At 30.2% G+C, this 12930-nt stretch overlaps 1 protein-coding gene across 1 annotated transcript in view; it reads right to left on the bottom strand.

Annotated features, from left to right (window-relative positions):
* Nucleotides 1-12930, bottom strand: part of LOC136987650 (testis-expressed protein 2) — a 52352-nt gene that overhangs the window by 5017 nt on the left and 34405 nt on the right. The window contains exons 5-8 of the mRNA XM_067285398.1: nt 12270-12520; nt 10982-11077; nt 9361-9597; nt 1728-1848 (exon numbers count right to left, since the gene is read on the bottom strand). Coding sequence (XP_067141499.1) covers nt 1728-1848; nt 9361-9597; nt 10982-11077; nt 12270-12520 — 705 coding nt within the window. The remainder of the gene's footprint in view (nt 1-1727; nt 1849-9360; nt 9598-10981; nt 11078-12269; nt 12521-12930) is intronic.

Genomic DNA, 12930 nt, shown 5'->3' with positions numbered 1-12930 from the left:
CACATTTTTTTTGAACAACTCCACAATAACAAACTTGATGACAATGATAATGTTAAAGGCACAGTGTTGTGTTGTGTGTGCTGATGAAAGCAGGAACATTACAGATTTGATCAGAAAGCTTTTGAAATGATATAAACCATGTTGAAAAAGAGCAATTATATTCAGAAATAATACAATTTTCATTTGTCATAGTTATACAGAAAATAATAAATTCACTTTTTGATTTGTCTATATACTTCAGTAAGAATTAACTTTATAGCAAAATTAAAGAAACTAAATTGATAAACTTACGTGAACTAAGCTAGAAAACTACAATAATATAAACTATTTTCTATTTAAATAAAATTTTTATTAATTTCACAAATACCATATATGGCAGAGACCACAAATACCCAAAATAAAGTTCTGGAAGAAAAGAATCAGCCCGGAGTGTGATTCAAACCTACAACTTACTGTGCAGATGCATTATCAGTTATGCTACCTGGACATCTGCATCTGCCAAGTAAATGAGAGTTGTAGGTTTGAGCACTTATAATAATGACATCAAAATAAATGGAAATCTTATTCTATCTAAATACATACAGTGGCTGCCATGGAAACTGTATCACCTATATGTACCAAAAAGCATTCAACACATGTGCAAAGTAGCATACTACAAATATTATCATCACAATTTATAATGATAATATATGTAGTACAGAGAAAAAACAACGAATAAACCATAAACTATGAGTCATTACATATAATGCTACATTGAATTTAAGTAAGTGTTATTTTTACAGCAGAGCCTCAACAATACTGTTAATGAATACTACAGTAAGAATTTGCCATTTGAACTACTGTCTGAATAATTATGCAATCCCTGTTACAGGCCTCACCTTTCCTGTGCCCAACATGGGTTTGCTGTTAGATCTGTGCAGGTTAGATCTAAAAACATAACAGAATCATGCATGTTAATGCTCCAGTCTGCATGCTGTTTAGCCTGGATAAACTGCCTGCAATTTTATTCGTCGGCATTGGCTTCTAACATATGATGTACCTAAACTATTTGACTCACTTTTATATCTGTCTGCTCTTCCAACTTTACTTTTAATTCATAAGAACTACCAGTATGTTCTTACAGGTGAAAACACTTCAGCATCTTATTATCTTGGCATGTCATACTCACATGTGAACATGGCAAAATCCAGGAGATAAACATCTCCTTTGTAAATCCAAATCAATTAATTGTTTTAAACACAATTGTTAATTGATTTAGTTGATGACAATACACACTGCACATCAAGAGGATAAATTTTCAGCATTCAAAGCAATTACAAACTTTTTATATGGTGTTAATTGTTGAAAACTTTCCATTTTTCTTATAAAGGTGCAGTATCTCTAAATAATTTTTATACCAATGGGCAATACAATCACCAGGAACATTTCTGCAGAAACCTGCCAATCAGTGAGAAGGATGATACAATGTCTGATTTCACGAGATCTACAGCAAAATGATGATATTTTAATTTAAAAAATAAACATGATTTTATAGAATTTTATGGTTGATGACTGCTACTGTATTAAAATAATTAAAAAATGTACAATTTGAAGATTTATTATTAATTTACACATGTTCTGGCATGTGCTAATTCTGATATTACTAAACAACTGATAACAATATCCATGACAATAAATGAATTCTACTATATATGAAAAATTTATATTTAATAAATTAAGACATTTACCTGAAATTCTAAAACTAGTTTCTTTTTTATCCAATCAGTTACAGGAGAAAGAGTAACTTTTCGTTCTCCAAATTTTGGACGAGCAGATATACTTAATTGTGGATTTTTTCGAAAGCCATACCTTAAATAAATTAAAGAATATTAAGATATACAGTTATACTTTCAAGAATATATATATAGTTGAACAAAATAATGTAAAAGCAGCTTTGTTTAATAATATCTTGGCATTCACTGGGACCTACTATAACACTCAAAGGAAAGACCATGGCACATTATTTTGAACATTTGAGCAATCTACTCCACTCCATGATGCAAGTTTTGTTTCCAAAACTTGCCATCACAGGCCAAGGCCATAATACACCAATCCACACTGCCAAATGTGTCCAGTCACAGATTGATGAACATCAGAACGAAGTTCTACACTTTCCTTGGCCTCCACAATGTCCTAATCTCAGTATCATTAAATCACTGGGGAAATCTTGAAGGCTGAGATATGAAGCAGGTTTCCTCCTCCAAAGACACTTTCAAAATTTGATCCATTTTTGTGAACAACAAGGGCATTTCTCTGGACACTATCCATAATTTTTATTTGTCTATTTCATGTTGGATAAATACTGCAGTGTATGCAAAAAGTGGTCCAATCTCATTAATAAACATTCAGCATGATGTCAACTAGTGTTCACATTAGCTTGACCAACACCCTGTATATTTATAATAAAATCTAGTAGTTAATCTAGCTAGGATTTAATCAAAAGGTTTTATTGTTTGTTATACAGGGTTCAACAAAACAAAACATAATCACTAGATGAATATATTTCAAAACACCATTAGTACAGAGCCAAAGATATGCCATTTGCATATGCAACTGCACAACTTCATTCATCATGGAGACTTGTTTCAAAAATAATGAGTCTACCATCACTGTGCAAAGAATCTTCTATTGCCACTTTGGGCTAGGGCAGCATGCTTAAGTCCCTGACTGCTATACAATATTGAGGTAAGTGACACAGTTATAGAATACCATATCATGAAGAAACATAAAAGAACTGAATGGTAAAAACTCAATGGACTCCCTCATTGTATGTAGGAAACCTGCAACATACTAGTCAGTAGTCCTTGGTGATCAAAAAACAGGCATGCAATGGCATCTGGGAGGTCAGCTCGCTCACTATGCCACATCATCCACACTGACCTGCACTTTTATTCCTACAAAATCCATATCATGCAACAGTTGAAAGAACAGGACGAAATACATTAAAGAACCTTCACCACAAATTTCCTAGGACTTTTAGCAGCTAACCTACAGATCTTGAATAACTTCATGATGTCCAATGAGGCCCATTTTGACACCTGACAATCAGGAAATGATTTTTGAAGGTCACAAATATGAAAACAGCTTATCTTTTGTTGTGTACTGATGTTATTTTGAAATATATTCAGCCATTGGTTTTGTTTTGCTGCCTCATTTATATATGGCTATACATTTTGCCCAACCCCGTAAAAATGTTTTGGATAATTACTGATCTAAATAAAAGTCTACAAAACTATTAATACCACATTAACAAAATCAATTGTTTAAAGTAGAATCACTGTGCAATCACAGTATTTCATTTTTACATTATTAAAACAGTATTTGAAAAAAAAATTTGGTAATATTTAATTATATTAATAAATGCAATAAACTATAAATATTTACTTTTCAATATCAATTTCTAAAGCATTCCAGATATTACATAATATTAGTTTTCTATACTTTTCTATATGTTCTCAAAGAACACATTAATTTCCATTAAATTCAAATACACGTTACCTTCTTGGAATCACGAGGAATCATTATTCTTACTACTCGAACATTCATTTCAGACCCAGACAATTACATGCACTGTAAACTACAACAACCATAAGAAAAGATTTAATTACCTTGCAGCAGTCTAAAATGGTAAATAAAAATAACTTAGTTTATTTATCATTTTTAGATTGTTTTTAAAAAATTTCTGTAAACACATGCTCATGCACCCAACAGATTTACATTGCATATTTTTCCTGGTTAATACTATATAATCAATTAAAATATACAATTTAAATTAATAAGTATATCTACAATTTACCTCTATCACAACATATAAAATATATTGAGTGGCTAATCAGCCTTATAACAGTTATTTCTTTAAAAGAATGACAATAAACCTTAAGGTTCCATTGGATCTGAACATGCAAATATAAAATGCATAATAAATGTATTTTTATAAATAAAATGTATGCCAATTCTATCCCTAATGTTAGTACAATGGAACTTCACTTAACGAGCAAAACAAATTGTAGAAAAATGACTTGCTTAATGAGTGATGTTTCGCATAACAAGTGACAAAGAAAGAGGAAGTCCCAGATTCTGTGCATGCTCCACCAGTCTGTTTAGCGCTCGTTCCACTAGCATCTTACTGTTGCTTGTGATCACACATATTACATATAAACACTTGGAACATTGAGCATGATTCCAACGACGTCCCAAACACCAATGTCAAACTTCTAGCTTTACAAGATGGTGGCGCTCAACGTTCATGTTTTAGAGATGAAAACTTTGGTCGCAACCTCTAATATTTAATTTATAACCTTTAAATAGCCCAGGAATTTGGCATATCTTTTGGTGTGTTTATCAGACATGTTATATGTGATTTTTTTGTTTTCTGCAAATCGAATTTGCATTTCAGGTTGGTTCATTTAGTGCTAGAAGAAAAGCTGAATGATTCACGCTCCTTAACAATGTATATTGTATAATTTTCTTTGAATAAATGTTATACATAAAACATTTCAGTATTTTTTTTCGGTATGGAACACATTATCATACTTTTCATTAATTTATATGGGAAAAACTGTTTTGCTTAAGTGTTTTGCACTACGAGTAAGATTCTGAAACGAATTATGCTTGTTAAGTGAGGCTCCACTGTATGTTGTTTATGCTTGTTTTAAGAACAACAGGACATAAATGTCCAAAATACATGTTTAATAAGAATAAAGATTTCTCAGGACCCCAAGAAGGCAACAATCAGCCCTATTAGCATTTTTTTCACAACTGAAATTGCTTTTTTTCCCCCTCTCACACTTTTTCACATCATTACAAATGACCTTTATTCACATAGTTTGTTAATTATTTACTACTTTTCTCTACTATTTTCACATTATTTTAATAGAATTTAAAATAAAACAAAAATACATAAAATTACTTTCATAAACATAAGATAATCATTTTAGGTTGTTTGTATCTGAAGATGAACAATTAAACCAAAAACACAAGTATTTTCAAGTTAGTCATCAATAGATACAAACAGTATAAATAAATTAAAACAATAAAATACTGTTGCCAGGATAACAATCATATCAAATTTACTTTGTACTTCCTGTCAGCTATTATGAGGGTCTACAAATTCTCCTGTCTTAACAGCAAATAAGTAAGATTCAACTTACTAGAATTTATATATTGATTTGGATGATTTAATTGAAGTATGATAATGAGAAACACGTCACATAACATACACATCAATAAAAATTTAGTCAGCATTTTATTCCCACATGAGAAACTAAAAAATTCTGATTCTTAAGATATTCTTTTTTAAAAGACAAATATTGAGATGGGCCAATTCAAATTAATCAGGCATTTCTTTTTGTTAATTTGATAGTAACTTTCATGTACAAAAAACTGACATTATAGTAGGATCATGTTTTGGTTGAAACAATAATAGAAATGATAAGAGGTACACAGATGACATCTTAGTGGTTTGAAAGGGAAACCTCTCCAAAACTCTTATCAAAAGGAATATCAAACTTTGTTACAACTTTTCTTAAAACTTGGATTCAGTATAGTAAACAACAAATTCATTTTTTGGAATCTGATTACACTCATGTACAAAAAATAAGCATAGCCATAAATTTGACCTATACACTTAACATTAGAGAGATTGCAACTGATGTTTTCAACATGAAAACATGTATGTCAGATGTTCAGCGCCGCCATCCTGTAGGCCTAGAAATTTGACAATGGTGTTTGCAATATCAAGCATGATTCCACTGACGTTCCAAATGCCATTGTCAAATTTCTAGGCCTACAGGATAGCACCGCTGAATGCCCGACGTACACGTTTTCACATTGAAAACTTTGGCCGCAACCTCTCTATTATATTTTTTATGCAACAAAACAAGTGGAAAGCAAAATTTTTCATCAAAATTATGACAAACTGAAAATAAGAAATAGTAGTAAGTATTATCATAAATATTTTTTACACAGAAAATTATTAACATGTGTGGTTGCCTCCTGCATGTACACGTTCCACAGCACCTGTTCATAATGATTATACACCAAAAGGACAAAACATCAGAGATATTGTATGGAATGGAGTATCTCCACAGCATGCTGAGTATATACATATTCTGATAATATAAATAAGCATACATCTCAGCTTTGTAATAGTTCAAAAAAAGTGGCCAAGATTAGTAGACAAGACAACATTTCTGACTTTGGACAGTGAACATTTCTACACTATGGAAGGTCAGTGTGTACTGATAGTACACTCTTCATACCATTGCCTTTGAAAATTATAGTCTTGCTACCAATTGGAAGAGTGAATGCCTCATCTGCATAGCATCAACAATATGTCTATGATCCATATTGTTGATGCTGTGCAGATGAGGTATTCACTCTCCCAATTGGTAGCGAGACTATAATTTTCAAAGGCAATGGTATGAAGAGTGTACTATCAGTACACACTGACCTTCCATAGTGTACTGATGGGAACATTCTATAGGATATCGAGTCTGAGACAGTGGCTCTGTTGACAAGTCTTACATCTACAGTAGAGTTGTGGACCATAGAGAAAACGTAGCTGGGCTATCTTCAGCAACAATCCAACATCTTGTAGATTCAATATCTAGACAGATTCAGGCTGTTATCCAAGTAGGTGGTGGTTCTATTCAATATTAATCTTTGTTTTATCCTGTCAGTGTAAAGTTTTTGGGGCCAAACATGAAAATGCAGAAGAACTGTGGTTTCTACTTCAACATTTTGTAGTTTCACAAAGTGGAGAAGAACAATGTGCTCATTAATGGACCATTGTTGAAAGGCAAGCAAAACTGCTTCGAGATGAGGAATTGTGAAGGGCTAAAATGAATGGCTACAGAAATTCAAAGAATGCTTTTGCATCACATGGTACAATATTGCAGGTTGGCTCAACAGACACTGTGGCAATGAATAAGTGGTTGAAGAATGTAGCCCATTTTTAAATACTACTGTGAAAAGAACATTTTTAATGCTGATGAGTCAAGTGTATTCATCAAAGCAAGGTCACTGAAGGCAGCCATGCCATGAAGCCAAAAAAATTAAAAAATCATAGTACTATTTGCTTGCAAAAATGCCAATGGAATTGAGAAACTGCCACGTCTTGTCTTTGGTAAAGCATGGAATTCATGCTGGAAAAGTGAAACAATTTGCAGTGTGGCAGTTGCCTTGCCAATATGAAGCAAATGCAAAAAATGTTCTACGAATGGCCGTACATCCTATAGAGAAAATGGCAGTCCAAAAGAAACATCTTGCTCTTGCTGGATAACATCTCTTTGCATACCAAGATTGTCTCAACTCTGCCAAATATTTGAGTGTTGTTTTTGCTATCAAATATAACAACAAATTACATTTAACCATAAATTAACGAAGCCTTTAAGAGATGTTACCGATAGCTACTGTTGCACTATTTGGTAAGAAATTTTGTGAGATAGACAACATATAAAAGTGAATATTTTTAGATGTCATGCAGAAATGTATGAGCACATAAAATGATATTCCAGAAGACAAATACAAAATTGCTTATCTTAGGCTGGCTTCATTGGATGAAAGCAGCAGAATCAAAACAATGGAAAATTGCAACAAGCACAGCTGATAAAAATGATGATTGAGATATTCTTCACAAGCTTTTGGCACTGAAATGGACTTTAATTAATATATGGCTGTTGACAAAGATATAATGTGTGTCTTGCATTGTATCCTAATGATGAGCATGTATCTGTAGTTAGCAAGAAACAATATTTGTCCAGTAGTGAGAATAAAGATGATTATGACATGCTTCAGTCTCTTGAAAAGAGGCATTAACTGCAATTTTATGTGTAGAAACACTACTTAAGCAACATTTTGAATGCTACAGATGATGTCCTTGCATCATTGAAGAAAGATTTAAGATTTAATTGATTACTTACAAAGATAAAAATTTAATCTACATCTTTGAATTGTGACACAAAAGTGAATAAAAGAGAAACGTATACTAGAATGTAAAACAAACGTATTACACCTTTAAAGTAGGAAGTTTTTATTAGCTTAAAAATGTTTTCGGCTGCGTTAATCAGCCTTTGTCAGTTAAACGAATACCAAAAACAAACGAAATTCGAAATTTACAAAAAACCGTGTCTGCGCATTGACGGGTCTAAGCTCCATTTTCTGTGTCAAAACGTAATGTTATTCGACAAGAGACTTCCAGGCCGATGATAGGCCGTCCGCATCCCAGTGGTTGATGCAAAGCGTAGATAAGTGCGCTTTATGTATTTCCATTTTTTCCAAGTATTTGATAGCCTGCTTGGATCGAGTGGCTCTTACGATGGAGGCCTTATCCCAATGTACCGTTATATCTTGTTGTCTAGCAAAGGTCGCTAGGACCCTGCTGTCACTGCCACTGCTTATCGAGTATTTATGCTCTTTTATCCTCTGTTTCAGGTTACGTAATGTGGCGCCTACGTACACAATGTCGGTGTTAAAACGATGATCTTTTATCGGTATAGAATATACCCCTGTTAACTCACTGGAGCGATCTCTCCTCTTGTCGTTTCTCAATAGTCGGTAAATCGTTGGATTGCGTTCGTAAATTACGTGCAAGTTCTTCTCTCTGGCCACATTTTTGACAACCTTATTAAGAAAGGGCATATAGCTCAACACAACTGCTTTCCGTGAATTTCCATTGTTGCGATGCTTTGTGACAAAAGTTTTTGCTAAATTTAAAATATGCATTTCAATCTCATAATAATTTAATCTCTCTCTTCATTCACAGCATACGCACCAAAATGATTCAGCAATCCACCTTAGATGATTTCTTTGTAAAGAAGCAATAAAATACAGACCATGTAACAATTGAAAAGTTGATTCTTCATTACAGTGCCTATTTTATCCTCCTGTGCTCATATTATACTTAATATATTTATATAATAATTGCAAATATGCAAATATTTATGTAATAATTGTGTAAAATTTTCTTTATATTTTTTTCTTCTTTTTTCTTGTAACCCCAGAAAATAGCAAGGGCTATGAGATTTCCTACTGTATAAAAATGTGCATTGATGCAATAGATAATGTTTATGTGAATTTTTTTTACTCCATTTGAAATTTAGGTTAAAAATTAATTAGTCTGAAGTGTGTTCATAAGCCTACCAACTGCTTTTATACACCAAATATTGAATTTTGCTGCATGAAAATGACAGTGGGAACTTGCAACTCTGTTTTTGGAAGGAGTACCCAGGCAACTCAAAACTTTTTAACAAAAAGACAATTTTTTGGTCCTGAACATTTCGAATTAACAGTACATAGAAATTTCAAATATTCAAAACTTACCATAATCTATCAGTTGGCAGAGGAGGAATGTTAATTGCTAAAGTACCTATCAGACCATGGATTTCCACAGTCAGAAATAATGGTGTATTAGATACTTCTTCCATAGCTCTTTTTACAAATTTATTTTCTGTAGCCTGTTGAAAACATTTTGATTGTGCAAGCTTATCAACCCAACGTAATAATTTTTTACTCGTACTACTTCCTGAGGTAGTAATATGTTGGGATACAGTTGCTGAACTGGAAATGAAAGAAACAAAAGTAACAAGTTATTATTTTAACAGGAAATTCTAATGTTTATTAAATACAAAATTTATATATATGTTAAAATACATTAATAAAACAACTTGTACTTCCTTTCTAAAGATATTCACATTCTTCTCCTCTTTTTAAATATATTATGTCAACTTTCATTGCAGATTTAAATGATGATTAAAATGTATATACAACAGATTTCTCTTTACAATGTATTTATATTAAAAATTAAAATATTGTGTGTGTTAAGATCATATTTATAAAATTAAACTGTAGAATACATCAATATTTACTTTTGAATTAAATTATAAGATATGAATTAATTGACTGAGTTTACTGTTTGCATAATATTTTAAATGACTACATTTTAATTATAAATTACAATACAAATACAACATTTACTCATAATGAAACATTATATATTTACATTTTTATAATAATTATAGTATTTAGTCATAAAACTGAACTGTTTATAATAAATACATTATACTATACATCTAATGCAAAGCTTTTTTAAAGCAACAATAAGTGTATTTTTAACATAGTATTTTCCTTTATTTCATATATATATAAATAACGGGATCTTAGAATCCTGGTTGTTTTTTTAACCCAGGAAATTCTTCTAATCCTGGGAAATCGTGCAAATTTCTTAAAAGTTCACTTTTTTTCTTTTTTTGTGTTAAGGTTGGGGAAATTTTGCAAATAGAAAGTATACTTAACTCATAGACTGTCAGAATACATTTGTTTTTATTAATTTTAAGCCTGCTTTTATTAGTTTTTTAAATTTTTGCTTGTTATGACATCTCAGATTGTCAATAATCAATATGTATTTGTGGCAAGACTCTGAAAATTCTTTACTTGTCAGAACCTGTAACATCTTGAATAATTGTGCTGATGCTGTCTTAATTTTAACTATGCCCAGTAGCTTCAATAACTGCATTATGCCAGATTGTATCCTTGCCCAATTTGCACAAACAAGTATGAAATCTGCAAAATATGAAATCCAGTTCATACTAATGTACTATCCAACAACTTTTTGTTAACACCCCAGGGTTGTCCAAGGTTTTATTTGGTGAAAAGATATTTTAACATTAACTGTACATTTTGAATTTGCATTTTTATTAACATATTTGTTTAAACTTATTAATAAACTATAACATTTGTTTATATAATAAAAATGCTGAATGGAATTTGTATTCTTTTGTTTGCTTTTCTGCATATAAAGTGTAGTTCATTTAAATTTTGTAAGAGTCCAACGTATTACTTGTTGGAGTTGTAGCAAGTGAGCATATGAATTAGTATTAAATATTATTTAATTTTCTTTTCATATAAAATTATTTTAGAATACACAAATATGTAAGATACCTACATTAAACTTCCATGTTCGCTCATTTCATTCGAATAGAGTTCATCATCACTAGAAGATTCTGCACTATCTTCTTCTTCGCTATTCAGCATATAAGATCTACAATTAGATAAACATATTAAAATATTCTTATTAAACACATTGAAGAACTAATAAGTATTATTACAATTTAAAATGAAAAGAGAAAATAATATGCCTAAAAATTACTAAAAAGAAATTGAATTCAAATCTAAAATTTAGTTTAATAAATTAATATATTTCACCAAAAACAATGATTTTTAATATATATATTTGTAGTAGTACTTCTTTATAATGAAAATAATATTTCAAAAATATTGTTTATATCACATTAAAAATTATAATTTATAGAAAACTATATATATAATATGCAGATATTCTTCAAGTTGTTCACAAATGTATTCGCTTTAATAAAATAACAGTAATTCCTATTTCCTTACAATGTATACTATTTATACTCATAATATATTGAGCAAGAACAAAACTATTTACAATTTTTATAATACCTAATAATACAGACAGAAAACTATATCTAAAGTCAAGAATGTAGGCCACAGAAAATCTATTTAATAGCAGATGTTACATACAGTATGAGTATCTGTAGTACAAATTATATATCATATAAATTGTTTATAATCTAAAATATTTGTCTTAATGAGTGTAAAATCTTTAATAGTTAATGATAAATATGAAAGATGATACTTATTTAAGATCTTTGTCATTATCACTAATAAAAATCAGCCTACATTAATCTTAAAAGTATCAAAATATTACACTTCATTTATATTGTATTAATACAGGTACTTGTACAAATATAGTTATTAATATGTGTCTCTCTTCAAATTACTATAATTAGCTTTAGAACAATTCAATAACTCTTCCTTCACTTTTTAAAAATGACTAGAAATCTCCTAAATAATACCACCATTGGTTAATCTGCCAGTTCATAAGGTATCGTAAATACCCAAACAATCTCATTGGAAATAAAAACTTTTTGAAACTAGCTACACATAATTATTCATAAAATACTCATATTATAATAGCTACATATCAATACTTTTATAATGCTTTTGTTCCTCTAACAAATGAAAAACTGAAAACAAACCATTCTATCAACACAATCTATTTAATATATCACATTTATTGTTATTTTTATCTAATTCTTTTCCAGCAAAATGTTTAAAACTTCATTATTCAAAATTCTTTAGAATATTAAATTATTTATTTAATATTCAAATTATGAATATTAAATTTATTATATTAAAATACTAACCTTGATTTCTCGCTTAGACATCTATCAGACATTAAACCAACTTCGCCCATCTCAACACTTTGATTTTTTTTCAATCGAAGTAGATTTAATTTTGTTTCTAAAGTCATTTCAAATGATCCATTATAAGTTATATCTAAATCTACCCAGACACCTTTATCATCCATGACTGGATCAGATGCTCTTTGAATCTGAGGAATTGCTTTACCTAAATTAATGTCAGTTAATTTTAATTCTTGTATAAAATAAGGAACCTGAAAGAAAAATTACTATAGCTTTATTTATGAACAAAAATTTAAACCTGTAAATGTGTTGGTACATATTATAAGGGATCACCGTTAATAATCGGTCATTTGTGTAAAATTAAAATAAAAAATAATATCCCAGAGTGCACGAGAAGGAATCCATTATTATTCACAGTAGTAGCTAAAGTTAAAAGTAATGATAATTACGATCGTTATCATATTTTAAATCAAAACCCTTGTCTACTGATCCCTTATCATACATACTGACAAAAATAATGATTTTTAATCTACATTTTAAATTATTAATTTACTATAAATACAGTTTACAACTAGGTAAGAAAGAAAAAATAGTACATTAAAAATAAGTAAATTTAGTTTAAGTATAAAATACAGTACTGTGGAAATTTTTATTTTAAAAT

Source organism: Centruroides vittatus, unplaced genomic scaffold, assembly GCF_030686945.1.
Source record: "Centruroides vittatus isolate TY-2023 unplaced genomic scaffold, ASM3068694v2 scaffold_2569, whole genome shotgun sequence".
NCBI classification, from domain to species: domain Eukaryota; kingdom Metazoa; phylum Arthropoda; class Arachnida; order Scorpiones; family Buthidae; genus Centruroides; species Centruroides vittatus.
The sequence above is the reverse complement of the archived record's forward strand: the minus strand, read 5'-3'. Positions and strand labels throughout refer to the sequence as shown.